The 27,675-nt window shown below is 46.9% G+C and overlaps 1 protein-coding gene across 18 annotated transcripts in view; it reads right to left on the bottom strand.

Annotated features, from left to right (window-relative positions):
• The window catches only part of UBR4 (ubiquitin protein ligase E3 component n-recognin 4), a 127,332-nt gene that overhangs the window by 7,113 nt on the left and 92,544 nt on the right, over positions 1-27,675 (bottom strand). For 15 of the 18 annotated variants that reach the window (XM_070510886.1, XM_070510887.1, XM_070510894.1 and 12 more), the window contains 22 exons: positions 25,121-25,250; positions 24,838-24,995; positions 23,980-24,089; positions 23,129-23,270; positions 22,657-22,738; positions 22,156-22,329; positions 19,603-19,724; positions 18,227-18,424; positions 17,419-17,499; positions 15,302-15,389; positions 14,647-14,774; positions 13,702-13,809; positions 13,130-13,249; positions 12,199-12,389; positions 11,557-11,730; positions 11,092-11,191; positions 7,070-7,288; positions 6,040-6,153; positions 4,920-5,062; positions 4,335-4,487; positions 3,023-3,217; positions 5-229 (listed from right to left, as the gene is read on the bottom strand). In XM_070510886.1, coding sequence (XP_070366987.1) covers positions 5-229; positions 3,023-3,217; positions 4,335-4,487; positions 4,920-5,062; positions 6,040-6,153; positions 7,070-7,288; positions 11,092-11,191; positions 11,557-11,730; positions 12,199-12,389; positions 13,130-13,249; positions 13,702-13,809; positions 14,647-14,774; positions 15,302-15,389; positions 17,419-17,499; positions 18,227-18,424; positions 19,603-19,724; positions 22,156-22,329; positions 22,657-22,738; positions 23,129-23,270; positions 23,980-24,089; positions 24,838-24,995; positions 25,121-25,250 — 3,155 coding nt within the window. The remainder of the gene's footprint in view (positions 1-4; positions 230-3,022; positions 3,218-4,334; positions 4,488-4,919; positions 5,063-6,039; positions 6,154-7,069; positions 7,289-11,091; positions 11,192-11,556; positions 11,731-12,198; positions 12,390-13,129; positions 13,250-13,701; positions 13,810-14,646; positions 14,775-15,301; positions 15,390-17,418; positions 17,500-18,226; positions 18,425-19,602; positions 19,725-22,155; positions 22,330-22,656; positions 22,739-23,128; positions 23,271-23,979; positions 24,090-24,837; positions 24,996-25,120; positions 25,251-27,675) is intronic. The other 3 variants (XM_070510888.1, XM_044769845.2, XM_070510902.1) reach the window with 1 other exon arrangement.

The following is a 27,675-nucleotide window of genomic DNA, read 5'->3' as shown; positions in this document are numbered from 1 at the left end:
TGACCTGGTGGCTCCCCCTGGAGCCACTGCCCGGGCCTGAGAGGTCACCAGCAGCCTCCGCAGGATTTCCACACGTGTGGCTCTCCACTTCTCAGGGGGCAGGACGTGAAGGGCCAGGACTGTGAAATAGTGCGGCCCATCCACTTCAAAGGCACTCTCCACCCACTTCTCCTTGGGCTGCTCCAGAAAGCCCTGGAGGTTCTTCTCCTCTCGGGAAGTTGCTCGGGTTCTGGAACAAAAGGGGCACGATGAAACCAGGGTAGAAGCCGGGCACCAGCAGCAAGACGGGAGGAGGGTTTGCTCAATTTCTCATCTTAAGTTTCTTGAACACTTGGATCACTGAAGCTTCCTGCCCATCCTGGACGACCCCTCCCACCTCCTCCCTGGCAAGCTACGTGCTGCTTCCCCTTCCAAGTCCGTTGTGGTGGGCATCTTCCTTGCCCTCCCCACCCGTGAGCTCAGCTCCAACACAATTCCAAACAACTACCGATTCTCGAGCACCCTGCAGGTGTCAGGCACATTCACGAACACTCTGCCATCGCAGTGTCCTACCCACTCTGGAAGGTGACGGCTAGCAGCTTCTTACCATGGTATCTGAAGCCCAGAAAAGTGGAATGACTTGCCCAGTCACCAAGCCAGTAAGTGATGGAGCTGATGTGAGTCCAGAATCCCTGACTCGGAGCCCACAACCTGCCTTCTCCCTTACTCCACGTAGACCCATTATAGCTAACTTGTTCACATTGCATTCACATCTGGTTCCGTCCCTGGGCTATTTTGGTTTGTTTTCTTCTGTATCTGTGTCCTCTCTCCTTCATTAGAACCGTTCCTTCCAGGCAAGTACGGCTTCTTGTTCCTGCTCTTGCCTAAACTACAGTGATAATGATGAGCATACAATGCCAAGCACTGTTCGAAGAGCTTTATACGGATTATCTCATTTAATCCCCACAATGACCCTATGAGACAGGGACTAGCACTACCCCAATTTTACAGACCAGGAAACCACAGTACAGAGAAAATAAATACTTTGCCCAAAGTCACACACTGGGGAGTGAAGGAACTGGGCTTCGAAGGCAGGCGGTCTGGCTCCAGAGCCTATCCATCGTTAACTTTCCATCTTCCCTCCATGACACTGCTTTGACTAGCGGTCACTGAATTGGCACTGAGAGATCACTGAGTCCTTCCTGGTCATACATCTCTGGCGACACTCTCTCCTTAGAACCTGGATGGTGCTCTCAGGCCAAGAGTGCCTGATGCCCTAGCCTAATTCTGTTGGGGAAAAACAAACAAGACGCAACACTGGCAGCCCTTAGAATCAAAATTACCAGGTCAGCAGATGGCGCCGGCAGACAGTGGACTGTGGGGAAACAGGAGGGGAAGGTGCAAAGCCACCTGCTTCCTTCCGCTCCCTGAAGAACAGGCACGGATGGAACAGATGAGGATACTCTACTTGACTTCCCAGAACTGGGAATCAGAAGCTTTCTGCCACTGCAGGACCTGCTCAACTCTGCTCTGACGCATGGTGTGACATCCTTGCCTTTAAATACAAATGTTCCACCAAAATCGGCTAGCCCCGCCTTACCTAGCCCCCCTGTGATCAAGCTCACACCAGTGTGAGACGACTAGCTAGGGAAGCAGTCTGTAGCTGGCAAAGAGTGCCTCTCTGTGAAGCTTCTGGGTCAGCCTCTAACTGACCAAGATAACCAGGATCCAGCCAACTCCCTCTCCAACTAAGGGACGGAGCATGAGTTACAAATGTCTGGCATTTGAGAAACCCAGTGACACTTAAGTCACCGGTTCTATTCTGCTGGGCAATCATGCTGCCTCTCTGGGTCTGCTTGTCTTCCTGGAGAATGAAGCAGTCCACTCTACCCCATGCCTGCCAAGGAGACATGTCCCTGCAAAGCCAAGGGCTCTGTCAAAGGCCCACAAACAATGGTAACTAGCACGGCTCAGGCCTGAAGCACAGCTGAGATAGTGGGACATGTGTGCCGTCAGCGACGCAGGTGTGTCTTCTGACAGTCTAAACAGCTCAGCAGATGATGTAACGCACTGATGGAGACCTGTCTGTGCATCTTTTTAATGACGCCTGCAGTCTTGAGGTCAGCCTTTTATCTCACAAGAAAATGGGAGGGAAGGAGAAAATAATACTCTTACAGAGAGAAGACCAGAAGGGACAAGAAACACTGTCCTGTAGCCTAAACTGAACTGCAGCCACCTTGGGTGAACTATACACAGCCTGTCAATTCTCTGCCCGAACTTTCTAAGAGTCTTGCTAGGAGATGGGGTCTAAAAGCCATTTAAATCAAATCTAAAAGCTAAAGTACACAAAACCTCTTGATTTGCTTTCAAAATCTGCGGTGAGATGAAAGAATATTCTTCTCTACCCGCTAAGTGCGTCTTTAAAATTACACTTGTAGGGATCAAACTAATTGTTCCATAATGTACATACGGCAAAAATACAAATCTGTTCTTTCCTGGCTGCCCTCCTTCTCAGTTGACTTTCCCAGAGAATCGGCAACACCCCCTCTCCTCTCACCCTTGCCAGAAGCATTACTCACTGACGGGACAACAGGGATGGCAAGTCCAGTTTCCCCTTATGAAACGGTCCTTGGTTCTGCGGATCCCTAGCTGTGAAACCCTCAGCCGTAAGAACCTGTGCGCCTTCACAGTGACTGTACAGCTCCAGCCCACGGCCTCCCCCACCCAAGAGAACGGGTCCCATGAGTAGAAGCAGAGGTTACATCAATGTGGAAGGGTCCATGGTCTGGCTTCTCCCCATCCCTGCTCCCCTCCTGGCTGCAGGTCAGTCCGAGGATGCAGCCCTTGGCTGCTCATGGTGGGAGATGGGACAGTTTTAGAAAGGAAGTCACCAAAAAGCCGCAGATGCACATTCCTACTTCAGTCAAGGCTGCCTTAGGTCAGACATCTGCGCTGGAACTAACTGGGGCAGATATGGACAAGCTGGGAGATCTTGGGGAGAAGGACAGAGGGTGGGCCGGCCAGTAGGATGCGAGATACTGACGTGTTCAGGACGTAAAGCACAGTGTGAATGATGTACGGGATCAGGTGGATGTTGCTCTCCCGGCCGCCGCCGCCGGTGTCCGCGCTGAACGACTGCTCCATGGCGAAGCGCAGGAAGAGCAGTTTGATGTCGTGGATATTGAGCTGGTACGTGGGCTCCCGCTGGCCTGTGCATTCCTGGAGGTAAGTGTTGTGCCTAGGGAGAAGGAGAACAAACGCTGAAACAGAAGCCAGCTCCCTGCAGAAAACCCAGTTTGGAAGGCAGCTCCCTGCCTGATGGCTGCAAAGCTTACAGAAACGGCTAGAGGAATGACAGGGAGAGTGGAGGACAAGGGCTGGGCCTAGGAGGAAGACAAGAGCAGAAGGCATTCTCATTTCTGCCGTGACTGAATGAGATGCTCTCCAAGCTTTGACGAGAACCTGCCAGTTCTGGGGGGACCCATTTCTTGATGGACAATTGTCACAGGACCTACCATGGCCGCATCTGAAAGTAGAAATGCACTTCCACATTTTGGAAGAAGAAATGTAGAACTTATCTATTCTGACTGACAAGGTTATCTATTCCTGAGAATCATCTCCTCAACCTTCAAATACAAGTTTTTTTCTATGTCAATATACATCGCCATCTATCTGGGCCCTGCCTCTTATTAACTGTGTGACCTCAAGTAAGTTCCTCAACCTCTCTGTGCCTCAATTTCATCTGCAGAAGGTATGTTATAATAACACACGGTAGGCATGTCAATATGTTGCCTGTTGTTATTTTCACCATTAGTACTGCCAGGCACCTGTTTTATGGTAAGTACCTTTACATCCCTGAGCTGTAAAACAGGCCTGGCGGTGGGGCGCCGTTCCCCAGGGCATCAGCAAGAGACAGGCCCTCTGAGAAGCTTTAGCTACTCTACTCTGGACTTTCAGGAGGAGGAGGCCTTGAGGGCAGCCTGACTTGCCCACGCCACTGGACTATTTGTGCTCGCTACTTCAAACTCAGAGGCACACACTGTAGAAGTGAACCTGGGGAAATTCTGGCCTCAAGAGTCAAGGCAGGGGTCCCGTGTCTCAGGTCCTAAGACTGACAATGGAGAGGGAGCAGATAACTAGAAATCCTAGGCGGCGCACCAGACCCTGAGGGTGCTGGTTTCCCCCAGCAGAGGTCCTCTCTGCTCCACCAGCTCCCCTGCCAGAAGCAGAGAAAGAGACGGTTCTCACTGAAGGTGACAGGAAACGGTGTCACCACCGCTGGGCTGACCGCAGACCTTCCCCCACATTGCCTGGGATTCCCCTCTTTTCTACCATGCAAAACGCTCAACACTCACCTTGCCAAGCAGGTAGCAAAAGCCGACTCGGGGACGTGCGGCCCCCAGACGGGGAGGAGCCCGTTGCACTTGGTGTTGGCGTTCTGAAGGGCAGCGCTCTCCCACTCTTCCCGGCCTCGAGCCAGCCTGGACAGGGAGAGCAGAGACAAGTGACTGCTGGAATTAATTTGGTGAGCAGATGCCTGGGTGAATTGGGGTAGAGAAGGGTTTGCTATCACTATGGAAGTAAGTGAGCCCACACTCCTGCCTCGACAGAGAGGATTAGCCATTTGTAGCCTCGATATGGTAAATGCCATATCTTCACTGCTTCAGATGGCTGTCACCAGCCTGGGGCCAGAGCCAAGTGTATTTTCCTAGCCACATGGCAAGAATGGCTCTTGGGCCTCTACGGTTTAAGATTGAACACCCTACACCCCAGAGACTACGGAACAGCATTAAAATCTCAGGGCTGGCGGTCCCTCGCCCTCCCAGTCCAGGGCCTTGGGCAAGCTGCCCTCCCTTCTCAAGTAACACAGGTGTCTAGAGCTGAAGCAACATGCGGGAGAGGCCCACTGCAGGAGTCACTCAGCAAGAGGCAGGACCTACCTGACGGCGGCCAGATGGCAGTCGTAGTGCACGATGTTGAAGTGGGACACGGTGCTGTAGCCCTGCTGTTTCCGGGGCTTATTCTCCACCTCCTCCAAGGCCACCCGCTTGGTGAAGGTGTAAATGCCCAGGACCTTCGTAGGCTACAAAGACAACATCAAAAAGAAAAACGCCAAGCAAGCGCTGGAAGGAGGTGAAGCAGAGCCGAGGGGCCCCAGGTGTTAACACTCCTGGGGAGGAATGTGTTCAGAAGAGGGAGTGACGGTGAGCCCTCAGACTCTTGGTTACATACTTGGCCAGGCACAGCCCTAGTGAAATGAGCAGTGTGGGGAGCAACTGAAATTAAGAAGATGGAAAGGCAGCAATATAAGTCTGAACTGTCATTCTTTTCTTTCTGCTTCATTTATCTGAAAATGAAGAATAAAGTGCCTTTTTGATAAGTCACTTGCTTTTCAAAACTTATCAGGCAGCTCCAAGGAGCCTTGTTACAGAAGACTTACAAGTCTCGCAGCCCAGGGCACTTGCCCTTCAACAGCTTGGGTGCTAAGCAGTAAATCCAAGCTGAATGGGAGAGGAGCCTAAAAAGTCCCCAGGGGAATAAACAGGTCACTTGCTGTTCTGCTCCTTTCAGGTGTAAATCTATTTTGGCAGAGCCTACAAAGTTAAGGTCTTAATCTTCTCTCCAGATGTCCTGAATGGAAGCAGGATAGTGTGATTTTAAAAGGCTCAGGTGCGGAGTCAGAGAGGGCTGGGCTAAAATTCTGGCTCTGCTATGGACCTTTGCTTTCTCATTCAGAAACTGGGGCTCTTTACAGGTTTAAAGATAAACTTATCCAGTTACACAAAGCTCTGAGCACAGAGCCTGGGATACAGAAGGAATCCAATGAGTGGTCGTTGTCAATGATGACGATGAAGACAACGACTAATATTCAAAAGATAACTAATGCTCAGGTCAGTTTGCCTTCCTGCCTTTAAAGAGGACAGCTGGCTCTAAGATGCAAGGCTTGACCCTGGTCTACTAAGAAGAAAACGGCCTGCCAGACAGGGATGCCACCAGAGCAAGGGGCCAGGCTGCACCGTCAAGGCCAGGCCCTCCTGACGCAGGCCCAGCAAGCTGTACCTGGAACTTGTAGCCCTCCCTGCAGATGCAGCACGTGAGGCCTGGCTCCTCAATCAGCTCTTCCATCTGCTTCAAGAGCGCCGTCTTGGTCACAACCTGGCCCTTTTCATTCGTCTGTAGGGGGAGCCCAGGCAGCACGTGAGAAAGGCACTTCCACCCAGGCTCCCACCCAAGCTCAGGGACGCTCGGAACAGGGCTGACCTTCCACATACACTAAAAGGTCTGTTGCATGGAAAGGAAATCTCTTTAGTTGGCTTTAATGAGGGTAAAGACCCAGATTCTTCTTCTATTCTCTTCCTACAGGAACCACTGAAGCAGAGGAAACCATCCAGATGGAACTTTGGCAAGTTGCCACTTGCCACCAAAAAAGCCCCCTTTCTTTGTACCAGCAATACCAAGGCTCAGCTGCCAAGGGCTGCTGCACTATGATTCATTTACTGTTCCCATGGGAGTTGAAAACTGCTGACACCCAAGTTTGCTGGTTTGGACAGGACTATTGCTTCCTCCAGGGTGGACAGAGAAAACGGCACAGAGCCCTTGGTGTCAAACAGACCCAAGTTCAAACTCCTGTCAACAGATTATTAGTTATGTGCCTTGGCCTATTTACTTCACCTCTCAGCCTCAATTAGTTCATCTGAAAAATGGGTAAAATAACATCAACCTCATAGAAGCACATAAGGGCTTAAATAAAATCTTACAAGTAAGGTACCTAAGCATAGTGCCTGGCAAATAAATCCTAGGCAAACAATGGATAGCATCATCATTTTCACTGTTTGTGTGACCCTGTTAAGTCATTTAACCTGAGTCTCATCTGCAGAGTGGGACAACAGTCACACCTCTCAGGGTTGTTGGGAAGATTGAAGGGGAAGCACCTAGCACCGTGCCTGCACACCTAGCTCCCTCCTCCCCCTGTCCAGCCTTCGCCTTCACCATCCCCAACCCCAGCTCTGTCCTGAAGCACAAACGCCTGTGCCACAGCCAGCTCCTCAACAGTGAGGGCAAGAACATGGGACTTGGGGAGCGGCATTACCGTCATGCCCAGGGTGCCCAGAGCCTTCTGCCTCATCGCCATGGCCATGCGCTTCTTCTCAGCCCGGGTCTCCCTGCGGGCTGCATCAATCTTCTTGTTCACATCAGGGTGCTCCCGCAGCGCCTCCAGCAGGTTCTCTGCCAGGGTCCCAATGCCCTCATCGCTAGACACCTGCTCCAGTTTATGCAAGTTTGTGATAGAGTCAGTTCCAATCAGAACCTGCCAAGAAGGGACCAGAGAGATGCATGCCTCCAATTATGTAGATAAGGATTCTTCCCAGGAGCTTAAAGGTTTAGAAAAATCAATGGAATGTGCACAATCTCATGTTCTCCGTTCAGGTTCAATTAGATCCTTTGATTCCACACTTAGAGAGATACAGACAAACGGAGGAGGGGTCAGCTCTGCCACTGACCTTGGACCAGTCACTACGCACTTCAGCTCCAGCATCTCTATCTATAAAATGGGGTGGCTGTGATGATGATGATTAGAGCACATATGTAAAGCATTCAGGCACAGTGAAGGGGGCTAAGATTCCCTGGAGAAGCAGCCGCTGATGGGGCCTGAGTGGTGAACTCAGTGACTACGCCTAGCAGAGGAGGCCCTTGACATTCCCAAGGACTCTGCTAAGTTCTTCATCTGGAGCCCTTTGGGTCCACCAAACCCAGGAGCACAGGAGTCTTCTCAACCTAGAGACATTAGAGGTACCACCACAAGCAGGAGTAGGGATAAGAAAACACTTTTTAAGAAGTAGATATTAACAAGAAACCCCCATGGTTGAAAAGGTTGGCAGTCACTGCACTACAGCACCACGCTGTGAACAGGGACGCGAGAATATCAGAACACTGAAGGCAGGTGTAGCCTGAAAAAGCTCTCCAGCTGAGTTCACTGAGCAATCCCACCACATCACTGAAATCCGCACCACCCTCACCACAAGTGAATTGATGACAATTAACTACATATTTGACAATAAATTGAAAACAGCAAAGTGAACCTGCAATGTGACAGCTCAGCACTCAACTCAGCTCACTCCCTAGCTCATAAATCTATTCTCATAGCAGGTACGCTTCAAATTTGTGCCTCAGCAAAATTACAGGCTATCTCACGTCTCAAACTCCTAAACGCTGAACCCACAGTTCAACTCCCTACTGAGCTCCTCCACAGGTCCCCCACACTCAACATCGAGTGTTTATTGTGTGCCTATGTGTGAAGCAGAGCTTTGGAGGTTGGGGTAACAAAGACCGTACCCTCCTAAAGCTTAAACTCTAGTCAGGAGGACAGACCACACATCAAGTCTAGTGTAATGAACTCTCCTCCACCTCACCTCAAACCTCCTAGGTTCTCCACCTCCTTTAACGGCACCACCACTCACATTGTCACCCAATCCAGAAACTATGCAGAATTCTTGATTCATCCAGCAATCTCCAAATCCATTTATTCCACCTCCCAGATCTCTGGTGAATCCGTTCAACTGTCCACCTCACTAACTAGTTCAGGCTGCCATCATCTCTCACCTAGATTATGATAAAAGCCGGCCAATTGTTTTTCCTACCTCTCATCTTACCTTCCTCTCCACTTCACCCTCTATAATATGGCCAGGAGCACTGCCCTCAGGAGAAAACCCACACTTCCTTCCCTGGAAAGTGTGATCTGGACCCATGCTTATGTCTCCACCATCAGCTCCTGCCATGCATCACCTCCCATATGCAAGTGCTTTCAATTCCAGGAATGCTTTAAGCTCTCTTGCCTCTGAGCCTTTGCAGACGCCATACTGTCTTCTTAAAAATCCTCTTTCCGAATTTAAAACTATGGACCAAGAACAGTTTAGTGGATACCAGGGGAAAGGTGGGGTGGGGGGTGGGCACAAAGGGTGAAGTGGTGCACCTACAACATGACTGACAAACATTAACGTACAATTGAAATTTCACAAGATTTAACCTATCAATAACTCAATAAAAAAAAAATGCAAAAAAAAAAAAAAAATCCTCTTTCCTTTGACCCCTTCCACAGCGCATTTACCTCAGTGTTCAGTTACCCCTATGTATTTGGCTCTATCTTCCACCAGACAGTGAATTCCCAGAGGCACAAGCTGTGACTGTGTTGTTTGCCACTTTTACCTCAACCTAGCACAGGTACACAACAGGTGCTAAATAAATATGTGTTCAAAAAAAAGTGAATGGTCAGAAGTATGAACACCAAGTAGCTAACCAGATAAACCCTGATTCTAAAGAAAATAATTCAATTTATTAACTAAGAACAGCCTGGAAATCCCCTGACCTGAGTTCTAGGCTCATTGTGCTGCCACTAGTCAAATCATAACTCTGTTCCTTGAGTTATCCACATTCAAAATAGAGATGTTAGAGGATAGAGAAAATAACATACGTGAAGACTCTCATGTAGGAAAAATTATCTCCACAAAGATGTACTAATTATGACTACTTCCCCTGAATTGAACAAAAATAACAATATAGATTTGAGTAAGACATATGGAAGAATTTTTACTGTAACCAAATTACCACATTTTTCAAAGGTGTCATCAGAAGATTACCAAATGAGAATGTGAACTATATTCAAGGCAGAACACTATAAACAGAAAAAAACCCAGCCCTGAGGACTCCCAAAACTCAACACTTGAAAAACAAAAGATATGAATGACTGAAGATACAGAGAGGAAGCACATGCAAAGGCGGGTAGCATCGTTCCCCATTAGGAAAATACAAGTTACAACCACAGTAAGAAATCACTATATGTCTATCAGAATGGATACAACCAAAAATAGTGATACCACCCAGTGCCGGCGAGGGTGTGGAGTGGATCACTCATGCACTGCTGGTGGGAATGTAAAATGGTGCAGTTACTCTAGAAAACAGATTGGCAGTTTCTTGCAAAACTAAATATGCAACCAGCAATTGCACTCTTGGGCATTTACCCCAGAGAAATGAAAGTTTACATTCAGACAATCCTGCACATGAATGGTCATAGCAGCTTTATTCGTAATAGCCCCAAACTAGAAACGATCCAGATGTCTTTAACGGGGGGATGATTAAGCAGACTGTGGCGCATCCATGCCATAGAACACTACTCAGCAATGAGAAGGAACAAACTATTGGGACATGCGATAAGCTGGATGAATCTCCAGAAAATTACGTTGCGTGAAAAAAGCCAGTCCCAAAAGGTTACATATTGTATGATCCCATCTATGTAACATTATTGAAATGACAAGATTCAAGAAATGGAGAAGAGATCAGTGGTTGCCAGGGGTCAGAGGCGAGGAGATAGCAGAAGGTGGAGGGGGCTATAAAAGTGTAACAGGAGGGATCCTCAGGTGATGAAACTGTCTGGATCTTGACTGTATCAATGTCAATATCCTGGTTGCGATATTGTACTGTATAAGTTTTGCAAGATGTTACCACTGGGAGAAACTGGGTAATGGGCACATAGGATTTCTCTGTATTATTTCTTAACAACTGCATATGAATCTATAATTATCTCAAAATAAAAAGTTTAATTAAAAAAAGATCCAGTCTGGGCCAGCTGGGATGTATGAAGGGTAATAGATACCTCAGCCCAGTGAGGAAGAGATCAGAAATGAGCAGCAGAGAAGAAAAGATGGGCTTCCTGAGAACAAAGTTTTCAGCTGCCTGAGGCAGAACAGAAATGGTGGTGATGGTATTACAAATGCACCAGTGACTGGCCAGAAATAAAACTGTTTTACACTCTGGCCAGCCAGACCCTCACCATTTACCTGCTGCTCAGCTGACCCATGAGATAATGAAGCCCCACGTAAGAATGAGTTGAATGAAGAAATCATAACTACAACTAATCCTCTCTGCATACAGGGACGAACCAGATGACTCCGAGTCCCTTCTACTCTATGAGTCTTCTGTATTAGAGGAAGTCATGTCTCAAGGCTAGTCGAGGTGCTATCTTCATTCAGTCATGGGAGATGAGAAGGGAGTGCATGGTTCCCCCACACTACATGTCCTCTCTCCAGAATAAGGTCCACACGCACGCTGGCTACTCACCTGGGTGGCAGGGTGCTGGATAGCCAGTCCCCGAAGAAGCCTCAAGATAAATGGTAGGGCTGGGCGAGACAAAAACTTTTTCCAGATGTCAGCATCCAGACTACAAAGCAAAGGAAGGCTTATTAGCAGGCCAGAGAAGCAAATGCTACCTAGAAACCAGGTGTTGACTATGGCATGTTTAAACATGACCCTTTAAGAGTGCCATAAAGAATCACAAAGGACCAGCCAGTTCAGCTGAGGAGCCAAATAGAAAAGAATAATCTTAAATAGAAACCAAAAAGCTGCCATCCTTCCCATAGCCCCACAAGGCTCTGCAGTGGCTGAATGGTCCACCTTGGTAGTTTCCAGAAGGGGAAGGAGACCCCACAAAGGGTAAAGGGGAACATGTGATACTTTATGCCAAGAAGTTCAAAAGGAACCAGGAAGAGGAGAAGGAAAGCAGCCACTGACACAGACGCTTCTTACTTCTTGGCACTAGGAATGTGCTTTTTCATATAGTCAAGTGCATTCTGGGTGATTCCTTTCTGGAGAATCAGATCTTTCAGCTGATGCCCATTGCTGTTGTTCTTGATGCCGGCTGCTATCTTACAGAAGCAGTCCAGGAAGACTTTATCATCGCCACTGTGATCTTCATCATACCTAGGAGGAAAGAGCAAAGAGTCCGAGGGTGTGAAAGGAATAACATAAACTGATCACATCATTCTCTTGGTTAACAATCTTCAACAGCCTATAGGATCAAGTCTAAATTCCTTGGCATAACATAAAAACCCTGCTGATCTGGCTCCTGCTACCCCTCCCTCTTACTTCTACTTTTTCAAACTCCTAACGTTCTCTTGCATTTTCATGCTTTTGCACATGTGACTTCCTCCATCTCGTCATACCCTTTTCCCATCTCACCAACCACTTCACCTTCTCTGTGTAGCCAATTGCTACTTTAACACAATTTATTTCAATCATTGACTCCCCAGTTAGACAAGCCCCTTAAAAAAAGCCCCTGGCACACAAAAATCTAAGAGAAATTCAGGGGATTCTTCCTCAGTCTCAAGGAACTAATTCAGGGTTTTCATGGGGACTCTCACTTAGCTGTCCGAAGTCCAACCAACATACTTATCAAAGCTGCAGTATGGTTTGAACCGCTCCACCAAGATCTGCATTTTCTCCACCTCTCCAAAGGAGAGGTATGGGATGATGCGCAGCAGGCCCTGGAGCACGCTAGGGTTGGAGCGGACAAAGGTGCTGTTGATCTGGTCCAAGAGCATCACGAGTTGATCTTTGTCACCCGTCAGGAGGAGGTTGCCCTGCAATAGGAGAGAGGAAGGAAGACCCATCAGTGGAGTCAGGACTTTGGCTGCAGCCAACATCTGATCCCCAAAGGTCATCCACGTCCATCAGAGCCATCAGAAGTGGCCCTGAAACTGTGTCTCAGCACTTCCTGGGAAATAATCAATACTGAGTTCCACTTAATAAATTAGTTTCTATGATGGCTCTGTTAATAGTCTCAGGTGGTCAGAATACACCAATACAATCTCTCCTCCCCCAAGTGAATGAAGGCTACCTGCTATTCATTTGGTCTCATCTCCAGCCAAAACATCAGCACCAGTAAGAATGGAGGAAGGCATGGGTGCAGTAAGTGGAGAGAAACTGAACTGGGAGTTGAAGACGGGGCATCTAGGCCTGATTCTACCAGTAGCCAACTATATAACTTTGAACAGCTCACTTCATTTCTCTGGGCTTGGGGTTTCCTCAACTGTGAAATGAGGGGTTGGACTAAGGCCCCTATTAGCTGGAACACGCCAAGATTCTATTAATGAGCAGCTTCTGAGTGAAAGAATATCCCTGGCAGCTTTATTTCCTCTGAATCCATAGATTTCAGGCTTCAATCCAGGGATGTCATCTTTAGTTGAGCCTTGGCACTCCCGTGACCTGAGCAGGTTCAATCATTCTTGGTTAACGCAACAAGACACACATGAGCCCGTTGCTGGCAGTGAGACAGTGCAGACTCCCAGTGTCTGTGGATGGAACACGGGGCCCCACTCACCTTGTCCTCACTCAGGGGCTCAGCGTTGGACTCATCCAGAATGATTTCCATGATACTAAGCACCTGTTCGGCCACAGCTGCGCCGCCGCTGTCCTTGCTTTCTTGTTCAGCTACAAGGGCCTGTGGGAGAACAAGACCCAGTCACTCTGGGGATAAGACTGCAACCACTCATTGCTGATGGGATCTGTTCCTCAAGGATCTCCTTTATGGTCTTACTTCCCAGAGACTGTGCGTGTGTGTGTGTGTGTTTCTTTCCTGGTTGCCCTGAGGACAGTGGTACTTGCATCAGTGTGCAGTCTGGACTGTTTCAGGCACTAACTTCCTCTTGTCTCTGATCTGAATTGAGGGAAGGGACAAGAAAGCTCTTTGGTGTCATGGCAGTAGCACAGGGGTGAGCCAGCAGGAGGAGAAGGGACAGCCTGAACGATCCATGTCTATGTGGAAGTCAGTTAGACAAATGAAGGGCTTGAAGAGACCACAAATCCATTCCATCTGAGTCCAGAATTGAGATGTCCTCCCCCACCCAGGACTTCCAAGGCTCACTCTTCCTATTTGCAGTCCACACTCTTTACCAAGTTTAGAGTCCCCAGCATGACATTCAAAGTGTTCATTTCCAGCTTGACCAGCTGCTGCCGGTTGACTTTCACCTTCACACAGTAACTGAACAATTTCAGCAGCACCTGACAAGAAAAACCAGCCAAAACCCATGAGACCATCTGAGAGTCTACCATGTGAAGACAAGCAGGAAAGAAACGTTGCAGAGGGGTCATGTACAATCAGCAGGTACTCCTGAAATGCGCGGACAGCAGGGAGAAGCGATCCTTAAGGGCTGGGATCTCCTGCCAGGTTGGCAATTTAAATAACAATGTTCTCCAGCAGTAGCTTGTGTGGGCTGGGTACATCTCTACCATCTCTAAAACTCGGACAGTGACACCAATTCCTAATGGAATAGGTGACGCTCTGTTGTCCTGGGTGAAGTCCAGTACTAACTCAGACTCTGAGCTAATAGTAAACAGAAAGGTCCCAAAGCTCATGGCTTGTGGGAGCTCAGACTATGAAGGGTCATTTAAAACATAGGCACAGTAACATTTGTTCTCATAGCTCCTGGAGGTGAAAGTAATAGTGTTAATATTTGTGGTGCCTTTGGAATCCTCTACCCCTTATTTAGACAGTTGGATGAACCACCAAGCAAAATTCTACAAGAAATGAAACAGTTACTGACAAAATCCATTTAAAAAGCAATAATAATAATTGACACAAGTGCAGTTCTTTGTGAAAGACAATTAGAGATTGGTGCCACAGGTGACGAAAGAAACACAGCAGAAGGCTGCCAACACACTGGTTTTTTGGGAGGAGTTGAGGGCTCAGGGAAGCTGCCAGGCCCTTCACTGGCTTGCACTGGTCCATGGCACCATGCTGCCCTCTAGGGATACATCGCGCAGTGGCCACAAGCTTCTTTTCATAGCAGCCTCTCTCAAAGCAGAAGAGCTGGTCCCACCTTGCTGCCTGCAACTCACTGTTAGAAGGTGGCGTCCCTGCTTGAAATCCTTGATCCCTGCCAGTCTGGTAAGCATGCATTCCAGGCCTCCACACTGAGCCATCACACCGGCCATCTTATACACTTCTTCTTCATCTTCTTCTTCATCTGGGGTGGGCACGGGGGAAGCCAAGCAGAAATGGAAAGGAAGGTGAAGATGGGAATAAAACAGATAGCCCTCTTCTAGGCCGAGAGCTGGTTCCCTTTGCCATATCTCCAACAAAGAGATAGCCAATAAAAGGGGTCAATGTTGGATATTAGATTCACTATCTCACTCCCAGTAGGAGATTTTTTTAAGGTTCAAGTCAATTAAAATTTACTCAAATACATGAAAATATATCCACCACTACAACCAACCAAAAAAAAAAAAAAAAAAACTAAGCTAGAAATAAATCTGAACTCAAGTTTCTTGCTAACTGCATTTTTTCCCCAAGTTTTTTCCTACCCCAGAGGTGTATGAATCAGGCCATAGACACTGCACTTTTCCTCAGTTCGAGAAGTAATCCCCCCTCAATTCTGATCAGAGGTACAGGAGAGGATTTTCCCAGAACACCCCTAAGTCCCAGGAGGTGAACCTCTCACTGGCCCCAAATCTCAAAGCCAACGTGCAGCAGTGTCTACGGAAAGGGCCAGACCTGTGGTGGAGTCCAGGGACTCAATAAACTCCTCGGTGGCATCACCCAGCAGCCCCCGCATACGGTACACAATCCTCATGGGCTCTCCCTGAGCAGAGAAAGTTGGAGAAAGGCACTTGTAAACAGGCATTTAATTTCATTAAAACTCTCTGTAATAACTGTAACAACTATTATTTATCATTTTGCTCAGTGCTAAGTCCTATGTTAATTAAGCACTTTATAATTTATCCTCTTATACAAGGTTAAGCAGCTTGTTCAAAGTTATCCAGCTTTATAAGCCCAGGTCTAATTCCAAGCCTGTGCCTCCTTCAGGAGTAGAAACTCTCTAACCAATAGGACCACTACTCAAAGAATCAAGACAAGGGAGGTCACTTTGATCAGCTTTGATTCAAGTCTCAGGAATCAAAAGCAAGAAAAGAAAAGACACTGATCTTTGCATATGGAGATCCTGAGGTGTTCACATAACCCTACAGCAAGGAGAGGGATCATCCAAATTTCCCCAAGTTAAAACCTATAAGCTGATGGAATGATTAGAAATTAGAAGATTACAGCAACTTTACTAAATTCGAGGCTCATGAGAGTCTACTATACGCTGGGTAGTGAGTTAGGCACTCTAGCGTACATAGTATTCTCATTCTGGAGATGAGCAATGGGGTTTGGAGTCACACTGTATGAAATTAAGTTGGAGAGAAGGTACCACACTAATTCAAGCTGCCTGCCTCTAAGCCCGTGTTCAGCTTCAGGAGAGGAAACCCTGGATGGAGAGAACCTGTCAGGAAAGGCCAGTTCCAGAAGTGTTTCTGGCTACAGAAGCCGAGTAAGAACTAAGAAAGAAAACCGCCACAAACCATGGACAGAGACAGAAAGAAACATCGGAAACAGAATAGGCTCTAGTAACTAAAGAGACGGGCTGTTTAACTGGGAAATGGGAGACAAAGTAAGAAGGGAAGTTGATGAAGGCCCAGATAAGAGGCTGCCACAAACTCTGGACTTTGCCAGAACTCCTCAGTAGATTAAGCACACTAACGTGAGGGATCACAGCTTCTTCCTTGCCTCATGGTTCAAAGGCAGAGATGCCCATGTATGTTCTTTGGGTTCCATACCACCATTTACAAGGGTGCCCTTGGAAGCCTAGTCTCAATTTTTTATGTGCATCAGGGATTAAATCTGTATCATTCTGTTTTGATGCTAAAACATCAAGGACAAGCTCCACTGGATGGGGCAGTCTTCTGCACGTCCCTCTGCCAACAGCACTGTATCTATCCAACTGGCAGCAAACCAAAAGTAAACAATGTCCAGGATGCCCAGCACAGTGGGAGAAAGAAAGGAGAGAAGCAAAAATATGTAACGAAGACCAAAATGTACCAATAGTACACTACCAATTTAGTTTCTTAAACTCCACAGAAATATTTGGGACTAAGTATAGAAAAGTTCGCCATGCTTCACTGGCACACTAGTTTGCTGTAATTAAACTATTTGATTCACTTACTAAAGATCCACCTAATAAAGAGAAGAGGTGGGAAGGAAGGGGAAGGAGAGAAAAACATGGAGGGGAAGGAAAGGAGACAGGAAGACAGGAAAGAGATTGAGACGGGAGGAGGGAAAGTGGAAGTGGACTGCCTAAGACTCTCGTGAGCAGACAGACGATGCTGAGATGGCTGAAAGGACCAGAGTGCATGCTTCCTTCTTTCCTTCTCCCTCCTCAAGAGTAATTCCCCGTTCAAGTCTCAGCTCTCCAATTAGTAAACAAGAAACTATGCTCCTTGACACAGCTACGGGAAAAATGATCTGACAAGTGAGCAAGCCCATCAAAGCTGAGAATCTCAGTCCAGAGGTGTCGTATATAAAGTGTACAAGACAGCAAGGGTTCCCCAATATAGTGCTTCATCAGCCCTTGCCCAGCCTGGGCTGCACACAGCCGGAAAACACTTGTCCTCCCTTGAGGCTCTTCAGCCTCACAGCCAGATGCCTCCAGAGGAGGACAAGATGACTGGTTCTCTCCACAGCCACGAAGAGAAGGACAGCTCCTCGGGCGCCGCTCCAAGCGCCTCCTGGGAGAAGCCTGCGTAAGTCCGAAGAGTAAAACCACACCTCCAAGCAAGAAAACCGGCACATACCTCATTCGTGGTACACCAGACCTTCTTGTAAACCTCGGCCACAGGAAGGTCCAAACTAATGATTTTATTGTTCACTAGAAGCTGAAGAGAAAAGCACATGAGGCTGTTATTCCAAATAATTACAAGGCAAGTAAATTTCAAGATCAAAGGACACTTTATGGTAGTGATTCATAATTCATAATTTTTGTGTGTCATGGACCTATCGACTCTCCCTCTCTGAAAGATGCATGTGTGTGCAAAACACACAGCATCTTATGCACAATTTCAGAGGTTACAAACACCCTTTACGGAAACCATGGACTCCAGTTTAAAAGTCCCTGCTGAGCACCTCCTATTCTGAGTCCACTTCAGGCTCAGCACCAGAAAAAGTAATTCCCTCTATTTCACCCAAAATGCTTTTCACCACGTATAATGCCAGACCCTAGAGGTTATCTGCCAGAAGGTACCAGATACAGGGCCAGAAATCTACACAGGGGCTAAAGTGCCAGTATTCAGGTAGCTTAATTAACTTGGAATCACTGGGAAGCCACTGCCAGAGCAACAATAATAATAAGAGCCTACACCATGGCAAGCAAAAGCCATTAGCCATTTGCTTACTGCATGCCAGGCATTGGGCAGAGCCCTTCACTGGTAACTAACCTTAACTCCAGGTGAGGCAGGTAAGTGGGAATCATTAGCCCCCGTTTACAGAGATAAGGAAGCTGAAGCAAGCTACCTGCCCAAGGTTAATCAGCTACAAAGGATAAGAAACTGGATTTGATCCCAGACCATGCTGTTAATCATGGCAGCACTGTACTATGCTTATTACCTCCATCCCACTGTCATCCTCCAGAAGAGCCACCAAGTCACAGTCCTGGCAAATCTTGTTCTTTATGTCCCTCATAAGTGGCCCAATGCCTGGCTCATTGCTGCTATATGGGTTCCCAGGCATCCTGCCCTGTAAGAAGTCTTCTTGTTGGGGATCCTTCTCCAGGGTCACAAAGAACTCAGTGACTTCATTCTCCTCCTAAGGGACAGAGAGAAGGACGCCTCAAAAGGGATGGCATAAAGACATGTGTAGAGGGATAGCAGAGGTCTTTTAGACTTATACCATGCTACCTTGTCCATGGACACTCTGAGGGAAACACACCAAACTCATCCAGCCCCTTACACATTCAAAGATATAAAGGATAGGAAGCTCAGAGGTGATTCAAAAAATCCAAATACAATTCATCTAGCCTTAAATATCAAGCATCTCCTCTGAAACTCAAGGGTGGATTAGGAGAGAAAGCCTAACAAAATAAGCAGATGAGGAGTGACATATGAAAGCTGCATTACTGCAACAAGGGGAGAAGAGGCTTACCTCCTCCTGCTCATCTCATGCCAATGCCAACCAATCTGGGGCCAGATAACTTTGTCGGACGACCCTCAAGTCAAGAAGAGGGTCTTCCCTATGATACCTAATGCTCAGTATGCACAACCCCAATGATCACTCCTCATCAACTGACGATACTGCTGTTTTTCATCCTTCCTCAACAAGAGGGGGTCTTTGGATCACACCATGCTTCTATATAGCTCAGCCTAGGGAAACATGCATTGTGTGCACAAAAAAAAGGGGGAAAAAGAAGGAAGAAAGTAGGGGGCCAGCCCCGTGGCCGAGTGGTTAAGTTCGCACATTCCGCTTTGGTGGCCCAGGGTTTCGCCAGTTCGGATCCTGGGCGCAAACATGGTACCACTTATCAAGCCATGGTGAGGCAGCATCCCACATGCTACAACTAGAAGGACCGACAATTAAAATATACAACTGTGTACTGGGGGGCTTTGGGAGAAAAAGGAAAAATAAAATCTTCAAAAAAAAAAAAAAGAAGGAAGAAAACGAAAATTTCTTTATAGTCTAGCTCATTACTGCTTCTTTCATAGCATAACTGGATTGGTAAGCAGCAGGATTTTGGCAATGGGAGGGTAGACATGATCTTGACCTTGAATCTAGGAAATATGATCAAGGAAGGTCATCAAATTTCTCATCATCGGGAACAGGAAAATTAGGAGAATGCTTCTGTTTTCTGTCGGTGGAGTTTTCTAAAATGTTGAGTAAATGGCCCATAGCTGGGAAGTCTGCCCATGCCTATAACGAATCACCAAGAAGCTTCATGGCAAATGGCTCATGCTGAGACCCTGAGAGCCAGGGGAAGCATCACTGCTTACAGGATAAATGATGCTGCAGAGCCTCTCAAAGATGAAGACAGGAGTCCGGTAGTCATCCAGATTGTAGCGCTTGGCTGTCTCAATGCACACAGCCATGAAGGCCTTGGTTTCCGATTCTGTACCTGCCAGAAATCAAAGTGGCCAAATTAGTTAGGAAAGAGCTTCACACACAGAAACCAAGAGGAAACTTTAACTGAAGTACTAACACTGACAGGTTCTTTCTGCCTGGTAAGTTTTTAAACGCCCAGGTGGCAATATCAATATTTCAATTGGAAAACTTAAAGCTGATTGATTTTTATACTCAGACCACACTCCATCTGAAAGCCTTAATGCCCAAGTCAACACAATGATTCATGGTTAGTTGTGTACATGTCCAGCTCCCTCTTGGAATTTTTAAAATTATTTTGGAATCATAACCTCCTTAAGGACAGGAATTAAGCTTTATTCAGCTTAGCATCCTCTTGCCCAGAATTGGTGCTCAAAAATGTCAAACAGTGAGTGTAACTGTATTTCACTCAAATCAAAGACAAGTTATAGTTTTAAGCTTCATTCAGTAGGATTAAGTAGATTGCCATCTAGAAGCCAAAGAGACAACTGTAAGTCACACAAGAAAGAACATGTTCTTTAAAAGGGTCCAAATCGGGGCCGGCCCTGTGGCCAAGTGGTTACGCACGCTCCACTTCATCAGCCTGGGGCTTCGCTGGTTTGAATCCTGGGTGCGGACCTGGCATGGCTCATCAGGCCATGCTGGGTGGTGTCCCACATAGCACAATTAGAGGCACTCACAACTAGAATATACAACTATGTACTGGGGAGCTTTGGGGAGAAGAAGAAGAAGAAGAAAAAAAAAGAAGATTGCCAACAGATGTTAGCTCAGGTGCCAATCTTAAAAAATAAATAAATAAAAGGGTCCAACTGACAAGGTCATAAACCAGCTCAGCATGCCATGATGAAAATGGCATCAGAAGGACCTCTGTGTCTGGTAATATAGCAGACCTCATTCCCTGAACTACTTACTCACCACTCCTCATCACTTAAATAATTTAAAATATTCAACTGCCACGATAGCCAAGAAAAATCAAAAGCCAAAAACTAAGAGAAATCAGGAACCCAGGGAAGTTTAGCAAAACTCTGAAGCTGGTTCCTGCCTTTAGCCTTGGTTTCCATAACCTGCCAGGATTGAGAGCTGGATGCAAAGGCCCCCATCTGCCAAGGTGGAGAGCTAGGCAGAAACCCCCTCCCCACCACCATAAATCTGGTACCCCAAAAGGCCACACCTTTGGTATAAGGGTCAACTAGAAATAACTCCCCCTCTCCCCAAAGCAAATAACTGAAAGGAAGTTGTCTTCCCTTACAATTTGACACTGAGTAGAGGGAGGAAATCTCCTCAGAGGACTGAAGTTCACAGGGGTTTGTGGCTCAAAATCCACACTACCTAGGAGGTCTGAAAAACCTGAAGCTAGAACTTCGTTGAAGGCAGCCCTGGGATGACAGTGCCCTGAGGTGCCTTGCAGAAGCAGTCACAAAATCCTCTCTGGAGAAACCCATCTTTGACTTGGGTCCTAAAAATTTCCACATTAAACGTCCAATACAGGAGCTCACAGTCAAAAATCACAAAATACAGGGGCTGGCCCCGTGGCCGAGTGGTTAAGTTCGCGCGCTCTGCTGCAGGCGGCCCAGTGTTTCGTCGGTTCGAATCCTGGGCGCGGACATGGCACTGCTCGTCAGACCACGCTGAGGCAGCGTCCCACATGCCACAACTAGAGGAACCCACAACGAAGAATACACAACTATGTACCGGGGGGCTTTGGGGAGAAAAAGGAAAAAATAAAATCTTTAAAAAAAAAAAAAAAAAAAAAAAAAAAAAAAAATCACAAAATACAAAAAGACTTGAAGCACCATAAGCAAGAACTGGAATAACAAACAGCAGATTCAGATCAAGAAATGTTTCAAATTTTAGAATTATCAGACACAGAAATGTGTTTGATATATTTAAGGATTATAAAAAGGATGGAAAATGTGAGTAAAAAACAAGAGACTATAAAATCTATATAGAACTACAAGAACTTAATGGGCAGATTAAACAGACTACACATAGTAAAGAAAAAACTAACGAACTAAATGATAAAACTGAAGAAATTATCCAAAATCAGCATAAAGATAAAATGAGATGAACACCACAAAAGAGATGTGAAGAAATACGGATGACAGAGAGAGGAGTCCCACAAGGATACAAGAGAGAGAATGGAGCAGAGGCAACTGAAGAAATAATGGCTGAGAATTTTCCAGAACCAATGAAAGACAGCAATCTGAGAACCCATGACTTCTTTCTTCTCTATGAGCTCAGCCCAAATTGACTGAGCCTGGCTCTGGAATTTTATAACTCCAAGAATCAATACTCTCTTGACAGAAGAGTTTCTGTCCTTGAATTTGGGGAGATGTTTGTCACCCCTCCTCTGGCTCTGTGGAACTCCAGGAAATCTGACTGATGGACCCAGGCAGACCAAGATGGGACGTGGGAGTCTGGGGTTCTAGGCCATTGGGCAGTGCTACCTGTGGTCATGTCCTCCAGCATCTCCAGCAGCATATCCTGGGTCTCATCGATCAGCTTAGTCCTCTGCACCACCAGCTTTCGCAAGCACAGGTATCCATTCAGCACAGTACCCACCAAGCGACTTTTAAAGTGCCTTTTGATGGATTCCACCTCGACGAAGGAGGAGAGAAGGCCTGTGGGGAAAGGAAAAAATTCCTGCAAGAACTCTGGATGAGAATTTGAGCAAGGAAGGTCTGTTTCTTCAAAAAATTACGAGCACCTCAAAAGCAGGGAAAGGCTATCTTTGTGCTTGGCACAGAGCAGGTGCTCCGTGAAGTGATCAATAGTGAAAAGGAGCTCAAAAACGTAAAGCCATCGATGAGCAGAAAAAGGCAGAGCTTAAGTGTGCACCACGGTCAACATGAGAGGGAAGAGCCCAACCCAGCATCCAAGGAACTAAGGGTCAGTCCCCGAAACATACCCAGAGTGCCCCAAAGGAAGGGACTGGTGGCTCCCTCTACCTGTGAGGCTTTTGAGGGCATAGCCCTGCTGCAGATCAGTGCTCAGGGTGGCCTCCTCCAGAGCCAGCAAGCGAGCTATTTCCTAAACAGGACAATAAACACAGTCAGTGTGACAGCACTGCCAATGACACTGGTCACCTCCACCACCCGTCCAGGAGCTTGAAGCACCAACCAAAGACACTCCATCATTTTATTCTAATGATCCCTCAAGCTGAACCTCTATAGAACTCCTTTCCAAGAAGCCAAGGACAGCTAAACAACGTTAAGGGACTGCTTAAAAATTGGAAACCTCCTAAATACCCCCAATATATTGATTGCTACATCCATATGATAAATAGAATAAAATCATAAAAACAGTATTTTCACCAAGTATTGGTGGCAAAAAAGAACACCACCAAGTTTCTCTCAGAGAAAGAGTATAGTGGAAGGAAAATTAGGGAAAGGGACTCTCCTGGGCCAGGGGGTGGGATACCTTGGTGATGAGGTTGCCCACATAGGGCAGGACTCCCCGAGCTGCCAGGTAGACTTTCCAGTGAGCGGAAGTGATGAGCTTCTGGTAGAGGGCCAAGTACTCGGCCGCACACTCGCCAGCTATGCTCAGTTCATCCAGATAACTGCCATCGAGAGAGACAGGGCACCGGGAGAGAACTCTATTAGCTCCAATAGTTCTAAACAGTTCCTCTTTGTCCTTCCATCTTTCACATCTTCTGCTCTCCTTCCTTTCCCTTTCCTTCTAGAGGGTGGAGGGAGGGTACCCGAGAAAACCCCAAACTTCCCACTTGGGAACTTCTCATATTTGGAAAGAATGCAGAGCACACAACAGGAAATGCGACGCAATGAACTATAAGCATCTGGAACAGTAAGCACCAAAATATGAATACTGGTTATCTGGGCAGTGAGACTGGTTTTTGACTGAGTTATTTAGAAGGCAAGTAAACCCCCAGAGTTTACTGGCCAATGATGGGGGCTTTAGAATCAGACCACCTGGATTCCAACTTTGCCTTCCAGTGGACAAGTTAATTAACCACGTTAAGCTCAGGATGCTGTGAGGTTTGAACGAGATAATGCATGCCAAGCATTTATATGCTCATAGGATCTCAATAAATATTAGCGGCCAGTGCTGCTGCCGCTATCACTACTACTGCTACCACTGAAACTCAGCTTCTCAGTACTTTTTCGTTTCTATGGTCTGCTACATGGACTGACATGCCTACAGAGCAGAGGTGCGCCTCCCATCCCAATTCCCAGAGGATTCCCCTGGGAAAGCGGGGAAGGCTCTAGAAGCAGCCCAACCACCCTCCCTACCCTGCACTCAAATGGTACCTGGTGAGGAGGTCAAGGACCTGCTGCTTGCGGCTGGGAATGGTGGCAAGAGCTTCCACGATGGTACAGGCTGCCTGCCGAGCAGCCTGCGTCGCGGGAGTAAAGAGCACCTACAGGACACGGGAGAGAAGCCCCTGGTTCAGATGACGGCTGTCTCACCAAGCCCCTAGCAGGGCACGCTCAACTGCCACCACCCAGAAGTCCTCTGGGCACTTCTCCAGGAAAAGACTGAAGGTAAAAATCACCAGCTAACACCAGATCCGACTGCTGCCAGCTGGGACAGAGGCTGCTAAGGGGTCTCCTTCACGGAGACTTTCTCCATCAAGGAGTGTGGAGAACATACTCACGATGACTGAACTAGGGAGAAAGACCAGCGGGTATTTTCCTTAGCAAAGACTTCCATACTTCTGTTTTGGGGACACCTATCTGTTAAATACTTACATTTGATCTAAACTAAGTATTTCTTATTTTATATATCAATGGACAGATGGATTCTCTAAAATATAATTACTTAAATCCTTTAAAACATCAGCTAGAAAGAAGAGGGAGAGGACAGCAGAAGACAGGAAAGATGGAAGGAGAAAAGAGGAGCATCGACACTGAGGTTGGGTTCGGCTGAGTGGTCAGGGAGGAGAGCAGAGAGGACAAGGAGCTCGATGAGCAGGGCAGAGAAAGCTCTCTTCGGGCCAGTCCACCAGGCTGGTGACTGCAACCAAGAACTTCTACCTACTTCTTATTTGACAGGAAGCAAGAAAGCCAAGAGAAAGCAGAGCAGAGGTGTGGGGAGGAGCAGAAGCAGGATTCTCAGTATCTGGGGCCAGCGTAACAGGGCGAGGGAGCCGGAAGGTGGGCACTCACTTGCCGCAGCCAGTTGTTATGACCCAATTTGAGATCCAAGGGGGAGGTCCTCTTCCCCCGACGACTCAGGAACTGCTTCCACCTCCACACATACTTCTCAGTCAAATAGAGATGGCGGAGCTCTGATTTGCTGGGGGACTTCCCATTGCCATCTATCCCTGGCAGGCAAAGGGGTGTAGGGAGAGGTATAAGGAAAAGGAAGTGACAGCAAGAGGGGTTTATAGGGCTGTCAGGATAGGGGTAGGACAGATTAATTTCCCAAGGCTTGGAGAGACAGACATACCTCGGATAGGAAGGCACTTCTTCCAGGCTTCATAGGATGCTTTGGGGTCTCTCTTGAGCCACAGTTGAGCCTGGGCATGGATCTCATTGCAATATGGCTTAACTGTGGTGAGGGCCTCAACAGGCACATCCTGCAGGAGGAAAGCAGAAGAAGGTGAGAGAGCACGAGGGCACAACTGAGCCACAGCTCCAGTACAATGGCACTGGCACCCCAAGGGGACATACGCAAAGGCAAGAAGATCAAAAGGATCAACATTCCTATCTTTTATGCCCGAATATGTGTTCCTGTTAAAGCATTTTGATCCAATTTAGCAGTAGCATCTCCATGCTGAGCTTAAGGTCACTGATTTTGACTGCGCAGGATAAGATGTAGCTGGCTTCCTACAGACAATCCTATAGCCCCATACACTAATTCCTATCCCAAGGCTGATTTGCAGTTTCCCAAACATAAATCTTCAAGGGATCACTGAGCAGTCTCCAGAATTTAAAGAGCCATTGGTAACCAGAACTAGCCTGTACATCAAAGTGCTTCAGACAGTACTTTAAGCCAGCAGTTCTCCAACTTTTTGGCCTCAGAACCCCATTATACTCTTTTTTTTTGGGGGGAGGGGGTGAGGAAGACTGGCCCTGAGCTAACATCCGTGCCAAACTTCCTCTACTTTGTATGTGGGACGCCACCACAGCATGGCTTGATGAGCAGTGCATAGGTCCACAACCAGGATCCAAACCCACAAACCCCAGGCGGCTGGAGCGGAGTGTGCTAACTTAACCACTATGCCACCAGACCAGTCTCCCGTTAAACTCTTAAAAAACTATTGAGGGCTCCAAAGAGCTTTTGTGTGTGTGGTTCTATCTATCGATAGTTACCATATTAAAAATTAAAACAGAAATTCTTAAAATATTTATGAATTCATTTAAAAATAAGAATAAACCCATCACTTATAAACTTAAATGACATTTTTTATATTTTTTCAAAACAAAAATAATCTAGAGAAAGGAGTGGCACTGTTTCATAGTTTTAAGGATCGTTTAACGACTGCCTTAGTAAGACAGCTAGATTCTCCCACTTGCCTCTGCCGTCTAACTGTTATGATACATTGTTTTGGTTGAAGTATATGACAAACATCTAGCCTCACACAGATACTAGTTTAAAAAGAGAAAAATATTTTAATAGCTTTTTCAATTAATTACTGATTTCTTTCTTTGATACTATACCAAAATTCAATATACTATAGGTTCTTAAGGACTGGCTATAATGTGGAATTTGAAACCAATCAATAAACTTTTCATATTCCATTACACAAAAATTCACCTTTTACCCATGCATGATTCTGTAGCGTGCATTAGTCATTTGGAAAATACTGGTTCACTGGGTTGCGCCAATTCCTCTTGAAGTGACAGGCTCACTTCATTTATTTTTCAAGAAAATGTCTGCCAAACATCCAATTCTGAATACCCACAATTTGCCTGTCAGTCGTTCTTGCAAGCACAACCGCGCTTCCAGGAACAAGGCGAGGGTTTAGCCTGCCTCGCAAACAATCACAGTTTTTCCTCAAGACGCCACCGTACTTTGGTGCACAGCAGGAGCACTTTTGTGTACTTCCTGCATTGTCACACTGAGTACTAAAAAGATCGGTCAAGAGTCAAGATTTACCAAAATTAACCTGTACTGCTTTATCAAGGATGCTCCTGAATGCAGCCGCACGGCTGCAAAGACCAGGACCACAAGGAACGCTGGGGGCTGCCTATCAGGCCAAGGCCCAGCAGGCTGACCAGCGTTGATTCTCCACCATCAGCACAAATTTCCAGAGGGCAAAGGGCAATCACGCCTCACAAAAATTACAAAAATAACATTGACCTCACAGATTCCTCAACAGTCTCGGGAACACCCAGGGATGTGCAAGCCAATTTTGAGAAGTGCTGCTCTCTCTAGGCTGAAACTAAGCAAAATGTGAACATCGACACTGGGCTTCAGTGCTTAGAGGATACAAATTCTGCGAAAATCTCCTTTTGCCTCACACTGTGGGAAAAAAATGGCAATTATGTGGGGATGGACCAATTTTACTTGCTGGGAAACAGACCCTCCCGGGCACCTCGGTCCTGCCCTTTCTGAGGACTGTCTAGGCAGACCAAGACAAGGGACATGTAAATTGTTCAACGTCTAGCTTCCTCCCTAGTACTTGGCACTCAGAAAGCAATCTTCCTCCAATGACTACTTTGTTTCCCATTAAGGGACTCCATCAGGATGGAGCAGGAATCAGAATGGCCTGGGGACCACAAAGGGGGATTGGAGGCAGGCAGCCTCAGGCATGGCCAAGAAGAACTAGGCCCATGTATTCTACAAGCTGGTACAAGCAAGTCAATCTGTGGCTCAGCTATAGTTATTTTAGGAAAAAACCTGGCTTTATTCATTTACTTAACAATGACTTACTGAGTGGCTATTATATGTTAGATACCATGCTATGCACTAGACACAAAAAAATATTACTAAACCGACAGTCCCTAGATTCAAGGCGTTCACAGCCAGCCTACCAGAGAACTGGATCTTCTAAGGAG

The sequence above is a fragment of the Equus asinus genome, chromosome 5, assembly GCF_041296235.1.
Source record: "Equus asinus isolate D_3611 breed Donkey chromosome 5, EquAss-T2T_v2, whole genome shotgun sequence".
Taxonomy (NCBI): Eukaryota; Metazoa; Chordata; class Mammalia; order Perissodactyla; family Equidae; genus Equus; species Equus asinus.
Note: the sequence above shows the minus strand (reverse complement) of the source record. Positions and strands in the feature narration are given on the sequence as shown.